We start from the raw sequence: 19,665 nt of genomic DNA on the forward strand, positions 1-19,665 counted from the left end.
CTGTCTACTGAACAGTGGTTCAACTTGAAGGCAGTCATTCTTACAAATCGACACAGCTATCCAGAAATTCTAAGAGACAAGCTACTTTGAAAAATCACTTTGAGATTTGCTGTGGTAGTGCGGGTGTGAGAGAGGGATGACACGAAACACGATTGTGGTTAGCGAATAAATAAAACCGCTCCTGAGATTGTGTGCGTGTGTGTGCATGTGCTTGCGGTTCTTTGGAAACAAATCCCAGAAAATAATCACCCTGGGAGGATTTAACAAATGCAAAGAGGCGTTTTGCTAAAAATAAATGTGACTAGTAATCAATAAATGGCTGTTATTGACTTCACAATCCCCACTTCAGAGAACTGGTGGCCCATCGAGATTTTGCTAGACTCCAGCTCCCGTCAGCCCCTGTCAGCCTGGCTGGTGGTCAGGGATGATGGGAACGGTAGTCTAACAACATTCGGACGGCAACGCAGCGCCTTGACCCTTTATGTGCGTCTAACAGTATTTATAACAGAACCTCCGAGGGTAAAGGCAGTCTATTTTGGCAGCTGATGGGGGAGCAAAAAAGCGTGGCGGGGTGTGTGTGTGTGTGTGGATCCTGGCTGAATTGTATCCTTTGTTTAATTCAACAAAGCGGTTCTTCAAATTCACCAAACATCTTGTTGCATCCTTTTTGCCCTCCCCTTCCCGGTTCGTTAGGTTCATATTTGCCTTTGCACCCCTGCCTAGTTTGGGACATAACCCCCCCGTCCCCCCCCCCCGTGCCACACTTCCAAGCCCCAAACTCACTCCCAGCAGCACCCCGATTTCACGCTCCCCGAAACCCCCCCTGCACTTCCCCGGAACGGCCAGGCGGTGTCGCTGCCCAGCAGCTGCTTTTTTGTGGTCCTGATGCTGCGCTCGGCAGCATCCTTTTCCCCCCTCCAGTGGCATCTTGCGCGCCGCCGCCTCCTTCCTTCTCGCAGCATCCTCCACTGCGCAGCCCTGCGCTGGGGGCTCGGGGGATGGCCAGACTGCCGGCGAGCGAGCCCAGGCGGAAGGCGCAATCCCAGCAACCGCCCCGCGCCTCCCCCATGAGCAGCGGCGGCGGCAGCGGCAGCGGCAGCGGCAGCGGCGGCAGCATCTCTGAGCCCGAGGGCATGAAGGACCTAGATGCTATCAAGCTCTTTGTGGGGCAAATCCCCCGGAACCTCGAGGAGAAAGACCTCAAGCCCCTCTTCGAGCAATTCGGGCAGATCTACGAGCTGACGGTGCTGAAAGACCGGTACACTGGCATGCACAAAGGTGCGCCCTTGTGTTTTTCATCCATCCTTTTCTCTCTCTCTCTCCTTCTGTTCCCCGCTCGCCTTTCCTCTCCGCTCCTTTCCCTCGCGCATCCTACTCCCCCCCCCCCCGCCTAATCCATCCTCCTCAACCTTTTCTTCCCTTTCTACTATCCACCCCCCCAACTACATTCTCCATCCTGTCATTTTAATCCACCCTGCATGCAATATTTTCCTCCCTCCCTTAAAACACACCTCCCTCCCTTAAAATAATAATCTTCATTCTAGCTGGGCGGGCGGGCGAAGCGGGGGCGGGAAGCGTTTTTGCTCATCGTCTCACCCTTAGCTCTCCACGTCAAGCCTGTTTCTCTCTCCCCCCCCCCCTATTTTTTTTGCTGCCGCTCTTTAAACCCCTTATATAGTTGGGTTTTATTCCATCTGCTCTTTAATGCCGCCACCCCCTTGCAGGCTCTCTCTTTCTCATTCTGCTCCATTAACCCCCTCCATCCCTTTCATCATCGCTGCCCCCCCCCCAATTTCTCTCCCCTTAACCCATCACCAGATCAGCCTCCAAGAGCATCTCACTCTGTTCCCAGGCCCACTGCTAGCCCAAGCTTCAAGGCTGGTGGTGCCATCCTCTCACCTTGCCTTGCCTAGACACCTGTGTGTCCCACCTCCTTGCAGGTTAAACTGGGGGGTGGGGGTGGGGAGGTGCTCATTCAGGGGCCTTGGAGTCTATATGGTTTCCCTCCCCCCATCTCCTCTTCATTGCCTCCTGGTCTCTCCAGACCCCATTCCCAGAAAACCTCCCAATTTCTCTTCCCACACCCTCCATCCAAACCTCACCCACCACCAGCACCATCACCCCGTCCTAAAAATATATATCCAATTTTCATATCATTTATGGTGTGTTTCTACCCTGCAGGGACCTTCTCCCACCTCCACCCCCCTCTTTCCTCTACTCCCTTTTCATTTTCTGGAAAAAAAAGGCTTTTGACAGGAACACTGGGGTGTGGGGCACGACTATATATATATATATATATGTATATGCATGCAATGCTAACCAAAATGGCTCTTGACCGCTATCTCTGAGGCTAGACCCTAAAAGCTTCCTGCAATTGCTCCTCAGGGTTTAAACTTCCAGACGGAAGGTCTTGGATGCCTTTAGCATTTCATGGGACATTGGCAGATGTAAACCCATTGTGTGTGTGTGAGAGAGAGGTGGGCTGTGTGTGTGTGTGTGTTATATGTGCTTGAAAACAAATATCCCCCCCCCAAAAAAGGCATTGAGATGGGGCTACGTGTGGACAGCACAGTCCGTGGCGAATCCTGGCCTGTTGCTGCCTCGCGATGTACGGAAACGGCAATGTTTTGTTGCAGATAGTTGAAGGCCTGTGGGCCTAAGCTGGCCCTTATCTCAGGTGGACCCTCCAAGCATGGTTGGAATCATCCCTGACCCTTGACTATCCCATGGGGGGGCTGGGGGGAATTGGAGACCAGCGGCAACCTCTGCAAAGCAGCCGGTTCCCAGCCCCAAACTTTCCAGGGGCGAGACTGAATCGCCTTGTTGGTTTGTGTGTTACTTTCAAGAGGCACGTGGCCTTGCGCCTGCACTTGCCTGTGGCCAATTTTTGCGTGACGTGCTTTGCGGCGGGCTTAAGTCGGACTGGAAGGGCTTCCGGAAACCACAGGAAAGGAGTGAGGTCTTGTGGTCAAATATTGTGGGTTTTGCACTGGCCATTGTGAGAACAGGATACTAGTCTTGAGAGCCTCAAGGTCTATAAACAGCAACACCCTAGTAGTCCCGGGCCCTAAGGAAGTCAGATTAGCCTCAACCAGAGCCAGGGCCTTTTCAGCACTGGCTCCTGACTGGTGGAACGCTTTGTCTCATGAGACCAGGGCCCTGCAGGATCTGATTTCTCTGCCATGGGAGCATATTCACCCGGTGCTTTTCCAGCTGCACTGGCTCCCGGTGGAGTACAGGGTCAGATTTAAGGTGCTGGTTTTGACCTTTAAAGCCCTTCACGGCCTAGGACCCTCGTACCTACGGGACCGCCTCTCCCGGTATGCCCCACGGAGACCCTCAAGGTCCATAAATAGCAAAACCCTAGTGGTCCCGGGCCCTAACGAAGTTAGATTAGCCTCAATCAGAGCCAGGGCCTTTTCAGCACTGGCTCCGGACTGGTGGAACGCTTTGTCTCATGAGACCAGGGCCCTGCAGGATCTGATTTCTTTCCGCAGGGCCTGTAAGACAGAGTTGTTCCGCCTGGCCTTTGGCTTGGAGCCCATTTAATTCCCTCCCCCTCTTTTTCCTTTTCCTTTCTCCTCCTGCGATGAGGCTACATTTCAATATTTTAATGTTTCAATATTTTAATGTTGTATTTTAATTTTGTTTTTAAGTTGTTTTTATTATTGCTTGTTAGCCGCCCTGAGCCCGGCCTTGGCTGGGGAGGGCGGGGTATAAAGAAAAATTATTATTATTAGTCTAGGTGGGGCCATTGGCTTGATCCAGCAGGGCCTTCTTCTGTTCTTATGTGGGCCCATCCATCTTAGCACTATCTACAAAGACTGGCAGGATGCGGGTGGCGCTGTGGGTTAAACCACAGAGCCTAGGACTTGCTGATCGGAAGGTCGGCGGTTCGAATCCCCGCGACGGGGTGAGCTCCTGTTGCTCGGTCCCTGCTCCTGCCAACCTAGCAGTTCGAAAGCACATCAAAGTGCAAGTAGATAAATAGGTACCACTCCAGCGGGAAGGTAAACAGTGTTCCCATGCGCTGCTCTGGTTCGCCAGAAGTGGCTTAGTCATGCTGGCCACATGACCCAGAAGCTCCCTCGGCCAGTAAAGCGAGATGAACGCCACAACCCCAGAGTCGGCCATGACTGGACCTAATGGTCAGGGGTCCCTTTACCATGACTGGCCGCAGCTCTCCAGGGTGCCTGGGCAGGGGTCTTATTCCAGCCCTACCTGGAGACACTTGGGATCGAAACTGGGAACTTTTACGTGCAAAAACTCTGGTGGTTCTAGCCCTAATAGTAATGTAAGCTTCCAGTCCTCATGATGCAGCAGAAACGCTCTAAACATTGGGAGCTGCTTTGTACTGAGTCAGCCCATTGGTTCATATGGCTTGGCCAGCAGGCATCTCTGTGGGGTTTCACAGGGAGCCCTGCCTGGTGATGCTGAGAGTTGGACCTGCAAAGCAAACAGGTGCCTTGCCACTGAATTGAACCCCCTTATCCTTCTCTCCTGGGAGTAAACGTGGAATTGTTTAGCTGGCATTGTATGTGGAGGGGCGATTGGAACATGCCGTTTGGTGGAAGGAGAATGTCTCCTGTTCTCTGTTGCCCAAGAGAATGTCTAATGGGCTCAAGAGTCAGGAGGGTAGATTTTGGTTGTGGGTTTGGAAGGAATGACTCAATGGCGGCTTTGGCTGGCCATGGGAAGGAACGACTTCAAGAAGGACACTGACAAACTGGAACGTGTCCAGAGGAGGGCAACCAAAATGGTCAAAGGCCTGGAAACGATGCCTTATGAGGAACGGCTAAGGGAGCTGGGCATGTTTAGCCTGGAGAAGAGGAGGTTAAGGGGTGATATGATAGCCATGTTCAAATATATAAAAGGATGTCACATGGAGGAGGGAGAAAGGTTGCTTTCTGCTGCTCCAGAGAAGCGGACACGGAGCAATGGATCCAAACTACAAGAAAGAAGATTCCACCTAAACATTAGGAAGAACTTCCTGACAGTTAGAGCTGTTCGACAGTGGAATTTGCTGCCAAGGAGTGGTGGAGTCTCCTTCTTTGGAGGTCTTTAAGCAGAGGCTTGACAACCATATGTCAGGAGTGCTCTGATGGTGTTTCCTGCTTGGCAGGGGGTTGGACTCGATGGCCCTTGTGGTCTCTTCCAACTCTATGATTCTATGATTCTATGATTCTATGACTTTGGCAGGAGGACTTTGATGATGGAGCTGGTGACCCAATGGGTGGTCTCTCGCTCATGAAGAGGTCTTCAGGTGGGGGGCTAGACAGCCACTGGTTGGGGGTTCTCAACATTATTACGGTGGTCCCTTGGTTCTCAAACTTAATCCGTTCCGGAAGTCTGTTCCAAAACCAAAGCGTTCCAAAACCGAGGCGCGCTTTCCCATAGAAAGTAATGCAAAACAGATTAATCCATTCCAGGCTTTCAAAAACAACCCCTAAAACAGCAATTTGACATGAATTTTACTACTGAACGAGACCATTGATCCATAAAATGAAAGCAATGATCAATGTAGTGTACTGTAAAATAAATAAGACAGTATTGTAGATGATATATATAAAAAAATTCTTACCTGCACTGATGTTAGTCATTGTTTGCATGGGGGGCTTTTATCCATTTCCGCAGTCACACAATCAATCAATCAATCAATTAGTCAGTACCTGAACTGGGTTCCACACAGTCACAAAAACAAATAAACTGAAAAGCCTCAAAACAAAAATGCAGAATAAATAGCAAAAACAAAAGCACCAAACTTAATCCATTCTGGAAGTCTGTTTGACTTCCAAAATGTTCGAAAACCAAGGTGCAGCTTCTGATTGGTGCAGGAGCCTCGAAAACAATAGCCGACGGCCGTATTGGATGTTCAGCTTCCGAAAAACACTCGAAAACTGGAACACTTACTTCTGGGTTTTCGATGTTTGAGAACCAAGGCACCACTGTATGATGATGATGATGATGTCTCAAGCTGCGTGGGGAACGCAATTGTTTGATTCTGCGACCTCACTGGGAGCCCTGAGAGGATCCTACTGAAGAAGAAACATAGAGTCTTATTTTATTTTATTAAGGATTTTCTTGTTTTACAGAAGTAAGTGTAATGCCTCGTTGTTGTTTTTTTCCATGTGACATTTTTACAAATCCATTTCATTTGTTGAGGCATTAGGGGGAGAAGAAAAGGGGAAAAAAGAAAAAAGAAAGGGGGGGTGGAGAGAGGGAAGATGGATGGGGGTGGGGTCAGTTGGCGGTGTTTCTATTATGTTTAATGTATGTAGAGTTTGGTGTCAGCGTTGCTTGTGTTGTTCACTTGTGTTCCTTTGGTGGTGAGAGAGGTTGGGGTTGGCCTAGGGTGTGGTTGTTTGCTTGTGGTTGGCTGTGGTGATCTTTGTTTTCGTGTGTGAGTGAGGTGGGTGGGTGTTTTGGATCAGGTTAGCCATATTGATTTGTATGCTGTTGGTGGATTATTGTCCTTGTCCTGTTGGGCTGTGTATGTGATAAAGGGGAGCCATACCGGGGTGAAGGCGTCTTCTTCTGTTTGTCCACGTGTCAGTTTCAGTTTATTAATTTTTCTAGTAGGGCTGTTTCCCATACTATTTGGTACCATTGGTCCATACTTATTCCTGACAGGTCTCTCCAGTGTCTGGCTATGATGCTTCTGGCTGCTGAGAGTAGGTGGGTTATGAGTTCTTTGTGGTGTAAATGGACATTGTTGTCTTGGAAGGTGTTTAGTAGGGCCAATTCTGGGGTGGTGTCTATTACTTGCTTAGTTATTTTACATATTTCTTGTATGGCTGTTGTCCAAAATAGTTGGATTTTGGGACACTCCCACCACATGTGGAGGTATGTGCCTGTGGAGGTGCACCCTCTCCAGCATTTTGGTGAGGTTCCTGGGTGTATTAGCGCTAGTTTCCTTGGTGTTAGGTACCACCTGTAGGTGAACATAGAGTCTTCTTCATCCAGGGACAAACCTTCTATGAAACTAAAGAAGCTTAAGCTTGAGGGCCCCACACTGCTTTAAAAAATTGCTTATAAAAAATGCATCATGCACATATATGACATTTCCCTAAATTACACCCCCATAGAAGCATGGAAGGGACCACCAGGGTCATCTAGTCCAACTTTCAACAATGCAGGAATATTTTGTTCAAACCCTTGAGTTCTCCTTCTCTACCAACTGAGCAGACCTCGGAAACTACAAGGCAGGGGGAGTTTTTATTGACTCCCAGTGATTTTGGCATGTGAGATCATAGAATCGTAGAATCATAGAGTTGGAAGAGACCACAAGGGCCATCGAGTCCAACCCCCTGCCAAGCAGGAAACACCATCAGAGCACTCCTGACATATGGTTGTCAAGCCTCTGCTTAAAGACCTCCAAAGAAGGAGACTCCACCATACTCCTTGGCAGCAAATTCCACTGTCGAACAGCTCTTCCTGTCAGGAAGTTCTTCCTAATGTTTAGGTGGAATCTTCTTTCTTGTAGTTTGGATCCATTGCTCCATGTCCGCTTCTCTGGAGCAGCAGAAAACAACCTTTCTCCCTCCTCTATGTGACATCCGTTTATATATTTGAACATGGCTATCCTATCACCCCTTAACCTCCTCTTCTCCAGGCTAAACATGCCCAGCTCCCTTAGCCGTTCCTCATAAGGCATCGTTTCCAGGCCTTTGGCAATCCAGCACAACAGTTTTAATCAAAATCTGAGATGCGGTAGCTATTATTATTTTTTAAATAAAAAGGTGGCAATGTGTTGTGGAGCAAACCCACCAAAGAGGATAACAGTAGGCACTCAGACCTTGTTGCTGGTTGCACGGGGGTCCCCATGAGCGTTCAAGCTTCATTTAAAAATAAATAAATGATATTTATTAAATATTTAATAGTTACAAACAGAAAAAGAAAAAAAGAAAAAGAAACAATAAAAATTTAACAAACAATACATCAAAAAGAAAAAGAAAAAACAATGTCACACAACAAGAAAAAACTAAAACATTTAAAAACACATCCAAATTTCATTTCATTATCTTTCATATGCTTATTTCCTCGACTTCCTCGCAACTCCCGTTTTTGTATTCTAGTTCAAATTAGCTGGTTCAACAAATCCTTTCCCTCTTTCTCAATTTTTGTTCTATAATTTATCCTAACACAATTTAACTTTAAAGTTTCCACCTTAGCGTATTAAGAATTAATATTCATATAGTTCTTAATAACACTTCTGCTAAAGCCATGTAACTTCATTCCAATATTCTTCTAACACTCATTGATTTTGCAATATTTCTGTAAATATTTTTTCCAATCTTCTTCCATCGACTCTTCTCCCTGGTCTCGGATTCTGCCAGTCATTTCCGCCATTTCCATCCCATGACCGTTCAAGCTTCAGGGTACCCAAAAAATGTAGGTAGAAGAAGAAGAGTTTGGATTTGATATCCCGCCTTTCACTCCCCTTCAGGAGTCTCAAAGCGGCTCACATTCTCCTTTCCCTTCCTCCCCCACAACAAACACTCTGTGAGGTGAGTGGGGCTGAGAGACTTCAAAGAAGCGTGACTGGCCCAAGGTCACCCAGCAGCTGCACGTGGAGGAGCGGAGACACGAACCCAGTTCCCCAGATTACGTGACTACCGCTCTTAACCACTACACCACACTGGCTCTCTGCCACTATCTCCATCCCCTATGTCAGGGGATGGGGAACCTTTGACACACACCCCAATGTTGATGGACTACAGCTCTCCATCTTACTGGACGTTGGCCAAGCTGGATGCTGGGAGTCGGGTTCCAAAAACACCCAGAGCTCTGCAGGAACTCCATCTCTCTGCTTTCTCAGGATCCGATGAATCTGTGGAAGACAAGGTCGTTGATGGCTCTGCTGTGGCTCCACAGTTGGAGGCAGAGATGCTTTGGATGACCAGTTGCTGGACACAGCAAGAGGGGAGAGTGAATGTTGTGCTCAGGTCCTCCTTGCGGGGGCATCTGGTTGGCCATTGTGAGAACGAGATGGGCCACTAGTCTGATCAGCTAAAAAAGCCAATGCAATTCTGGGCTGCATCAATAGGAGTATAGCATCTAGATCAAGGGAAGTAATAGTGCCACTGTCTTCTGCTCTGGTCAGACCTCACCTGGAGTACTGTGTCCAGTTCTGGGCACCACAGTTCAAGAAGGACACTGACAAACTGGAACGTGTCCAGAGGAGGGCAACCAAGATGGTCAAAGGCCTGGAAACGATGCCTTATGAGGAACGGCTAAGGGAGCTGGGCATGTTTAGCCTGGAGAAGAGGAGGTTAAGGGGTGATATGATAGCCATGTTCAAATATATAAAAGGATGTCATATAGAGGAGGGAGAAAGGTTGTTTTCTGCTGCTCCAGAGAAGCGGGCACGGAGCAATGGATCCAAACTACAAGAAAGAAGATTCCACCTAAACATTAGGAAGAACTTCCTGACAGTAAGAGCTGTTCGACAGTGGAATTTGCTGCCTAGGAGTGTGGTGGAGTCTCCTTCTTTGGAGGTCTTTAAGCAGAGGCTTGACAACCATATGTCAGGAGTGCTCTGATGGTGTTTCCTGCTTGGCAGGGGGTTGGACTCGATGGCCCTTGTGGTCTCTTCCAACTCCATGATTCTATGATCCAAAAGGCTCTTTTTATGGGCTTAGGCTCTACATTCTATAGAGTCGATTGCATTCTGCGTAAATAGGTAATTGTATTAAAATGCACACTTCTTCTTCTTTGGCAATCCCTCATAGCCGAGTAAGATGAACATGAACACGATCTTAACAGTAAATCCAAAAGTGACTGTGGAGGCCAATTCTGGATCCACACATCCTTCCACAGTGGGGACATAGGTTTCTGGACAGGAGTTGATCCCTGAGAGGGTTTGCCAAATGTGCCTTCCTCTTAGCACGTTTCTCCCTTTTGTCCTGAGTTCTAATGTCTTCAAAGCCCACAACACCTTTGGTAAAGGCTGTTCTCCAACTGGAACACTTGCAGGCCAGTGTTTGCCAGTTGTCGATGTTTATACTACAGTGGTACCCTGGGTTACATATGCTTCAGGTTACATATGCTTCAGGTTACAGACTCCGCTAACCCAGAAATAGTGCTTCAGGTTAAGAACTTTGCTTCAGGTTAAGAACAGAAATTGGGCTCCGGTGGCGCGGCAGCAGCAGGAGGCCCCATTAGCTAAAGTGGTGCTTCAGGTTAAGAACAGTTTCAGGTTAAGAACGGACCTCCAGAACGAATTAAGTACTTAACCTGAGGTACCACTGTACATTTTTTAAGATTTGCATTGAGAGAGTCTTTGAAGCTCTTTTGTTGACCACCAGCATTATGCTTTCCATTTTTAAGATCAGAATAGAGTAGTTGCTTTTGAAGACGATAATCAGGCATCCGAACAACATGGCCAGTCCAACGAAGTTGATGTTGAAGAATCATTGCTTCAACGCTTGTGATCTTTGCTTCTTTTAGTACATTGGCATTAGTTCGCCTGACTTCCAAAGTGATATGTAAAAACACACACACACACCCTACAGGAGTATGCAATGTCTTCAGCAACCTTAGCCACCTGCATTGCTAAACAAACATTGCTTGAGAAGGCTAGCGATCAGAGACAAATAATCCAGGTTTTAAAATTGCAAATGAGGGCTGAAAAGGCGATTGACCCTTGTTCGGAGGCAGGCAGTCTTGATAACATCTTCCAGGTGTTTGCTGCTCTCCGCTTTCCAAGAGCCACAAGCAGCTGGCCAGGGATGATGGGAACTTCATGTGGCAACATCTGGAGAGTTTCTTGCAAAGCAACCCTGTGGAGTATATGTCTTGGTGGTTTCTGAGAAATGGCATGTCTCTCTCTGTGTGTGAGAGAGAGATAAAGAGGAGTTATCCATGCGCGCAGCAGCTTCAGAGAATCTCGCCTTATAGGCATTTAATCCACACAATCCATCCAGAACTATATGCATTAAAACAAACAAACAAACATTCGTAGGGTGTTTTTGCAAAGCGACTTAAGCAAAGAGCATGAGCCTCTCCCCAAAAGAGCTTTCAGTCTGTGCTGTGCCAGAGGGATGACTACAGGGTCGGGGGCAGAGATGAGGAACGGCTAAGGGAGCTGGGCATGTTTAGCCTGGAGAAGAGGAGGTTAAGGGGTGATATGATAGCCATGTTCAAATATATAAAAGGATGTCACATAGAGGAAGGAGAAAGGTTGTTTTCTGCTGCTCCAGAGAAGCGGACACGGAGCAATGGATCCAAACGACAAGAAAGAAGATTCCACCTAAACATTAGGAAGAACTTCCTGACAGTAAGAGCTGTTTGACAGTGGAATTTGCTGCCAAGGAGTGTGGTGGAGTCTCCTTCTTTGGAGGTCTTTAAGCAGAGGCTTGACAACCATGTGTCAGGAGTGCTCTGATGGTGTTTCCTGCTTGGCAGGGGGTTGGACTCGATGGCCCTTGTGGTCTCTTCCAATTCTATGATTCTATGATGGTCATAGGATCACAGAAGTGTAGAGCTGGGTGGGAACCCATGGGTCATCTAGCCCAACCCGCTGCAACAAGGATATAATTTTATTTCCTGTCTCCACCCTAAGGTCCCAGCAATTAAAACGCAAAATCGAAAACAGCCTAAAACAATTTACAATCCGAGCTTAGCATCCAAGGGGGTCTGTAGGGAAGGAGGCTGTCTCTTTGGGAATTTGGGGCCTGAGTTGTTAAGGTTTTAAATACTACTGTGAGAACTTTGAATTGGGCCCAAAAATGAACCGGCATTTCTCCTTCTTTTTTTTCAATTTTTAGAATTAAATTTTCCAAAAAAATATTTTTAAACAAACAAACAAACAAACAAACATCCTAATTCTAATTAAACCAATCTTGGTAAGATTGTTAAGTGACTTCCTCAAATCTCCCTGGTTGGGTAATGAACTTTATTACGGTCACAGACCAGGATAAAAAACAAACATATAAATAAAATAGCAGTTAGGATTTTTTAAACTGATAAATGCTGGAGCAAATAAGGACAAAGAAACAAGCATAGGATAAAACATCTGAATAAAATACAAGATTAAACACGGATAATGGATGGATAAAAATTGATAATTAAAACAGATAAAAACAAATAAAAACATGCAGTTAAAACAACTGTAAGAGCGTAAGAACTAAAAGACTCGCAGTTAAAACAACTATAAGAGGCTGCCGAGTAGAAGCCTCTGAAATAGTGTCCTCTATTTCAGAGGCTTCTAAAAAATAAAAAAAAATAAAAATCCCCCTGGTTGAATTTCATTATATATCATTCTAACAGTTTTCCAAAATCTATCTTCTCAAAGAAAAATTATCTCGATCACTTAACATCTTTCATTCCTTCTATTCTGGCTTTAAACATCTTAATTCCTATCCGTACATATTTAAATCCTAGGCCAATCTCGTAGGAACTGAATCTCGTATGAAATGAACTGGCATTTCTCATGGCACACTTCTGGGTGGGAGGAGCACTGGAAATAGCTTGTGCACAGGCCTCGTCCGACCCAGATGTGCACTGGAAATAACACTTGCGCATGTGGAAATAACGCGCATGCGCACAAGCTATTTCCGGTGCTCCTCCGACCCGGAAGTGGGCAGCCGTGCAGCACAGTGCTGGTAAGAGCGGGCAGTGAGGGTTGCCGCCGGCCGGATAAACAAGTCCCCCGGGCCTTATCTAGCCCGCACACCTTAGTTTGGGGACCCCCGCTCTAAGGACTTCCTGCTTAGACTACTGCAATGCTCTGCGTGGGGCGGCCCTTGAAGGCTGTCTCCAGTGCACAGTTGGAGTCAGCCATGCTTCTGAATACCAGTCTACAGAAACCACAGGAGGGGAGACTGGCTCTTGTGGTCAGATACGTGGGGATCCAGGGTATAGTCCTTCAATGGCTGCGCTCGTTTCTCTCTGGTCGGTAAAATCTGGTGTGCGAGGCTGCTCTGCCACCCAGCTCGTCGGACTAAGTCCGCGGGGCCCTGCGGAGGAAAATGAGCTCAGCCGGAGACAGGAGCAAACTGCAGAAGATCCAAGTTTATTGCGCAACAGGTTCAAGGCGAGATTGAACAGCGAGAAAGGGGTGACATGAACTTTTGAAACTTCCCTCCGTGTCCCAGAATACAGTGCAAAATACATCCCAGTTACATCATGAATACATTAAGAAGAGGTTGGGTTACACAGGATTAACATATGGAGGAGGGAGAGGGGAATATGCAGAGATGGAGATATGCGCAGATAAGCACATCCTGAGTACCGGTGATGAGAAGACAATGGTCCATGTATGCATAGTCTGTCACCTGGCATTGCCCAGAGGAAAGGCTTGGCAGAGTGATTTGACAGGATTAGGGTCTTGGCACCTTGCTTGAGGGATTATGGAGGACAGGGGAGGTGTCATGGAGTCCTAGAGAAATTGAGCAAATTGGCACGTTGATTTTCTATGAATTTTATAGATTTTAGTCCCTTTTGACATTGACAATTGGAAATAAATGGATATATTGTAGCGAAGAAGGAGGTGAAGAAGACATGCCCCCCCCTTCCGTATCAGGGGACAGAGGGTGGCACTTGGGGGGAACTGTCATCGCGCCACTCCCTAGTATGTGGAGTGCCTCAGGGTGCGATACTCTCCCCGATGCTTTCAACATCTTTATGCGCCCCCTCGCCCAGCTTATCCAGAGTGTTTGGGCAGTATGCTGATGACACTCAGCTCTATCTGTTGATGGATGGCCATCCTGACTCGGCCCCAGACACACTGACCAGATGTTTGGCAGCTGTGGCTGGATGGTTACGTGGGAGCCGGTTGAAGTTAAATCCTTCGAAGACAGAGGTCCTGTGGCTGGGTCGGGACGATATGGGATTGGGGGGGCAACTCCCATCTCTTGCGGGGGCGCAATTAGTACCAGCTCCATCCGTTAAGAGTTTGGGTGTAATCTTCGACACCTCCCTTTCCATGGAGGCGCAGATTGCAGCTATAGCAAAGGCGGCATTTTTTCATCTCTGCCAAGTTAAGCAGTTGGCTCCTTACCTCTCTCGCCCTGACCTCGCCACTGTGATCCACGCGATGGTCACCTCCAGACTGGATTATTGTAACTCGCTCTACGTGGGGCTGCCCTTGAGACTGACCCAGAAACTCCAACGGGTGCAGAATGCCGCGGCGAGACTCCTTACAGGGTCCTCGCTGCGAGATCACATTCACCCGGTGCTATACCAGCTGCACTGGCTCCCGGTGGAGTACAGGATCAGGTTTAAGGTGCTGGTTTTAACCTTTAAAGCCCTATACAGCCTAGGACCCTCGTAGCTATGGTACCGCCTCTCCTGGCATGTCCCATGGAGGACCTTATGGTCTTCAAAGAAAAATATATTGGAGGTCCCGGGCCACAGGGAGGTTAGGCTGGCCTCAACCAGAGCCAGGGCTTTTTCGGCCGTGGCCCCAATCTGATGGAACACTCTGTCACAAGAGACTAGGGCCCTGCGGGACTTGACATCTTTCCACAGGGCCTGTGAGACAGAGCTGTTCCACCAGGCCTTTGGCCAAGGCACAGCCTGACCCCCTCCTCTGGTAATCCTCATAGAACTCTAGCCCAATGGTTGCCATTAATTTGATTCTGAATTGATTCTAGAATGAATTTTAATTAATTAACTGTGTGATTTTATGTACACTGTGCTATTTTTACATGTTGTTAGCCGCTCTGAGCCTGGTTTTGGCTAGGGAGGGCGGGATACAAATAAAATTATTATTATTATAATTATTATTATCTGGATTCCTAGGTTCTTAGGGGTATTTGGCCACTGTGAGAAAACGATGCTGGGCCTTTGCAGAACGTGGTTAGTGAGAAGGGCAGCCTGGTAGGAGACCATGCCTTGTGTTACCGTATTTTTCGCTCCATAAGACGCACCTGACCGTAAGAAGCACCTAGTTTTTAGAGGAGGAAAACAAGAAAAAAATATTCTGAATGAAACAGTGGATGTATGATTTTTGTGGTTCATGCTGTGGCCACAGACATGTGATTTGACAGTGAGTTTGGGGTTGCCCAGTGCAGAAATCCTGAGGATCCATGGGCTTTTACCTCCCCCTTCTCAGGCAGCCTCCTTTATCGCTAGCCTCCCTTATCTCCCTCCCAATCGCTTGCCGATCAGCTGCTTCCTTTCAACACCCCCTTCCCTCTTGTTTGCCTTAGTGTCTTTTCCTTAGCTGGAGCAGTTTTTTGCTCCTCCTTTTCTTCTAATTTCTCTCCTCATTGCTTTAGTCTTCCTGTCTCCTCTCCTTGCAAGTTTGCTGCCTTTACCTCCCCCCTCCCAGGCAGCCTCCTTTATGGCCAGCGTCCCTTATCTCGCTTCCGATCACTTGCTGATCAGCGGCTTTGTTTCAACACCCCTCTTTCATTTAAAAAAAAAGCATGATCTGCTTTTCGCCCCGGGCAATTCGGCTCCAGGGACCGTGCATTTGCTCCATAAGACGCACAGACATTTCCCCTTACTTTTTAGGAAGAAAAAAGTGTGTCTTATGGAGTGAAAAATACGGTATCTGCCAGTTCAAGGCCTTCGTACCAGAGTATCACGTTCTAAATGGCTTGGGACCCAAATATTTTCCCTGTATCAACTGTCTCAGGCCCCATGATAGGCAGGGATGATGATGGGGTCCAGTTGGCTGCTGCCCAGTTGGCATTGACCCATGACAAGGCTTTTTTTGGGTGGGTTTTTCTCATTTGGGGAATGCCCTCCCTCGTGAGGTGTGGCGCCCTCCCTCGCTATTGGCTTTCAGGAGGAATTTCAGAACATTCCTGTTTAGGGAAGTTTTTAATGTGTGACATTTTAATGTATTTTTGATCTTTGTTGGAAGCCACCCAGAGTGGCTGAGGAAGCCCAACCAGATGGGTGGGGTACAAAGAAATTATTATTATTATTATTATTATTATTATTATTATTATTATTATTTATTAATAATTATTATTCAGGAGAGAGGAAAGGTGCAGTCCTGGCTTAATGCTGCCACCATCCCTAACTAGGGATTGAAGAATCTGTTAGTTTTGACTCTCCATTTCTTCTCCTCATTTTGCAGCAGTTTGAGATTTAAAAGATTTTATTTTTTATTTTTAAAGAATCCTCATGAAAATTCATCAGCATCCTAGAGTGGATTTCTCCTAATGAACACATTTTTTAATATGCCGTTTTGACCAGTGCATCCATTTCCGGCAAGTGGTTTCTCCTTAACACATTTTTGAGTTTTTTCATTAATTTTTCAACTATCAGAAAGACAAATGCCACTTTTCCAAAATAGGAGCTATAAAACACTGAAACTGGAAGTTACTCAACATCAGCATGCAGAGTAACTGATTTGAGTGTTAAGCCAACATTACGTACAAAATCATAAATGCAAATAATATATACTAAACCACAACGCAAATTTGAAAAAAAATGAATTTGTATTATTATCTTCACTGACATCTCCATGTTCAGGCGCATTTCCCTCTAGCAGATGCATTATTATTATTATTATTATTATTATTATTATTATTATTATTATTTTTCTAAATGCTGCATGGCTGGAAAACAGCGTTGCCAAATTTCTGAGAAATGCAGCTTTCAAAGGAAGAGTTCGCAGACCGTTTCGGATAGTGTGAACCAGATCGATTCAAGCTGGATTTATTTGTTTGTTACTGGATTTATTTGTTTGTTGCATTTCCAAACCACCTTTTGCTCCAAGGAGCTCAAGGTGGTCCCACGGTACCGTCCCCCCTCTCCATTCCACCCTCAAAACAACCCTGTGAGGTAGGTTAAGGCTGAGAGGCAGTTGTTCAGGGAGCTTTGTGGCCGAGCGTGGATTCAAACCCAGACCTTCGTCCTATGCTCTTAACTGTCCCGCCGCACTGGCTCATCCCTCTTCCTGACCCAGCTGGGGCTGAGGAGAGCCGGGGTCCTGGCGGCACAAACGACGGACCTCCCAATCTGTCCTGTGGAGCCGCTTGCCAAGGGACCAGGGTCTCAGCCGTGGGCTGCCTGCCCGGGCCTGGAGTTGGTTCTGCTGAGGGCAGGGTGCCACGCTACGTGGTGGGCTGAACGTGGCTCAGTTCTGCAGGCATTGGGGGGAGTTGGGGCAACGAGAAGCATGAGTAATTTCCCCTCTAGTGAAATCCTCTGCGCGGTTCGTGGCTTTTTCCTCGTTGCCGCTTCACTTTCTCTCCCTCCCTCTCTCGACTTTGGAGCATTTAAAAATGTCAGGGAGGGCTAAGTGCAGTACAGTGTTGTTGTTGTTTAGTTTAGTTGTGTCCGCCTCTTCGTGACCCCCTGGACCAGAGCACGCCAGGCGCTCCTGTCTTCCACTGCCTCCCGCAGTTTGGTCAAACTCATGCTGGTATCTTCGCGAACACTGTCCAACCATCTCGTCCTCTGCCGTCCCCTTCTCCTTGCGCCCTCCATCTTTCCCAACATCAGGGTCTTTTCCAGGGAGTCTTCTCTTCTCATGAGGTGGCCAAAGTCTTGGAGCCTCAGCTTCAGGATCTGTCCTTCCAGTGAGCACTCAGGGCTGATTTCCTTAGTACAGTGGTACCTCGGGTTAAGAACTTACCGTATTTTTTGCTCTATGACTCACTTTTTCCCTCCTAAAATGTAAGGGGAAATGTGTGTGCTTCTTATGGAGCGAATGCAGGCTGCGCAGCTATCCCAGAAGCCAGATCAGCAAGAGGGGTTGCTGCTTTCACTGCGCAGCGATCCCTCTTGCTGTTCTGGCTTCTGAGATTCAGAATATTTTTTTTCTTGTTTTCTTCCTCCAAAAACTAGGTGTGTCTTGTGGTCTGGTGCATCTTATAGAGCGAAAAATACGGTAATTTGTTCCGGCGGTCCGTACTTAACCTGAAACTGTTCTTAACCTTAACTTTTGCTAATGGGGCCTCCCACTGCCACCGCGCCACCGCCATGCGATTTCTGTTCTCATCCTGAAGCAAAGTTCTTAACCCGAGGTACTATTTCTGCATTAGCGGAGTCTGTAACCTGAAGCATATGTAACCCGAGGTACCACTGTACAGGCTTCCTCAGCCTCGGCCCTCCAGATGTTTTTGGCCTACAACCCCCATGATCCCTAGCAAGCAGGACCAGTGGTTAGGGATGATGGGAACTGTAGTCTCAAAACATCTGGAGGGCCGAGTTCGAGGAAGCCTGTTGTAGTAGATGACCCTTGATTTAAGCCCAAATGAGGTACGTAGAATCCACTGGATCCCTGCCCCTCTCTTTTTCTTTTTCCCTTGCTTGAAGCCTCTCTGCCTGCCTTGCCTGTTCCAGCTGGTGTGTGGGCCGCAGGCGCCCAGATGGTGCCAAGCACAGGCAACTGGGAGGAGGGGGAAAAACCTGTTTCACTCCTCGTGTCCGCAAACTGTCCTTGTTCAGGAAATGGTGAGGGTGCAAGGAGGGAGGAATGAGAAGTGTAGATGGAACGGGTGAGGTGGAGATCCTTTCCCCACCGTTTTATTTTATCCCTGAGTCGGAGAAATCGGAAATGCACAGGGTGGCAAAGGCTGCTATCTCCCCAAAAAAACTTCTTATGAGATGTGTTGCAAACCTCTTTGCAGGAGGTTTGTGCAGAATACGGTTCTCAGCGGCCACTATATCTGCTGGCTGTGGCCTCTTAGGTATACAGTGGTACCTCGGGTTACATACGCTTCAGGTTACAGACTCCGCTAACCCAGAAATAGTGCTTTAGGTTAAGAACTTTGCTTCAGGATGAGAACAGAAATCCTGCTCCAGCGGCGTGGAGGCAGCAGGAGGCCCCATAGGCTAAAGTGGTGCTTCAGGTTAAGAACAGTTTCAGGTTAAGAACGGACCTCTGGAACGAATTAAGTACCAGTACTTAACCTGAGGTACCACTGTAAAAGGTAAAGGTAAAGGGACCCCTGACGATTAGGTCCAGTCATGGCCGCCTCTGGGGTTGCGGCGCTCATCTCGCTTTATGGGCCAAGGGAGCCGGCGTACAGCTTCCGGGTCATGTGGCCAGCAGGACTAAGCCGCTTCTGGTGAACCAGAGCAGCGCACGGAAACGCCGTTTACCTTCCCGCCAGAGCGGTACCTATTTATCTACTTGCACTTTGACGTGCTTTCGAACTGCTAGGTGGGCAGGAGCAGGGACTGAGCAATGGGAGCTCATCCCGTCACGGGGATTCGAACCGCCGACCTTCCGATTGGCAAGCCCTAGGCTCTGTGGTTTAACCCACAGTGCCATCCTGTTATATTTATGGTATCAAAATGGCAGGAGCAGGGACCGAGCAACGGGAGCTCACCCTGTCGCGGGGATTCGAACCGCCGACCTTCTGATCGGCAAGCCCAAGAGGCTCTGTGGTTTAGACCACAGCACCACCCGCGTTCCTCTTACTCTTAGGTATAGTTGGTATAATTGACACTGAAATGTGTATTGGTGAAAACAAGGGTTTTTTTCCACGAGGCCATGTTAAAAGGAAAACCCTGGGGAAATCCACTGAACAGCAAGAGCAGCTGTCCCTGAACTTTAACTGGTTGTTGTTGTTCTCTAGCTAGCTAACAAGTGAGCGAGTGATGTTAAATTAGGGGATTAAGGTTCTCAATTGCGTGTTGCCATTTTGGAAGGGAGCTGTCTGTGGTAAATGAAGCTCTCCGAGTAAATGGCCTAAGGCTGGGTGCAGGTTCCCACCCGGGCAGAATGGCAGATGAAGCTGATGGAATATA

At 47.7% G+C, this 19,665-nt stretch overlaps 1 protein-coding gene and 1 long non-coding RNA gene across 3 annotated transcripts in view; one reads left to right on the forward strand and one right to left on the reverse strand.

The window, feature by feature from the left end:
• LOC310668653 overlaps positions 1–19,665 on the reverse strand; it is a 169,316-nt gene that overhangs the window by 76,784 nt on the left and 72,867 nt on the right. The window lies entirely within an intron of this gene.
• CELF5 (CUGBP Elav-like family member 5) overlaps positions 918–19,665 on the forward strand; it is a 72,522-nt gene continuing 53,774 nt past the window's right edge. For both annotated transcript variants that reach the window (XM_083421702.1, XM_083421703.1), the window contains exon 1: positions 918–1,278. In XM_083421702.1, coding sequence (XP_083277828.1) covers positions 999–1,278 — 280 coding nt within the window. In that variant the 5' untranslated portion in view covers positions 918–998. The remainder of the gene's footprint in view (positions 1,279–19,665) is intronic.

This window comes from Podarcis tiliguerta (genome assembly GCF_965153285.1).
Source record: "Podarcis tiliguerta genome assembly, chromosome: 18".
NCBI classification, from domain to species: domain Eukaryota; kingdom Metazoa; phylum Chordata; class Lepidosauria; order Squamata; family Lacertidae; genus Podarcis; species Podarcis tiliguerta.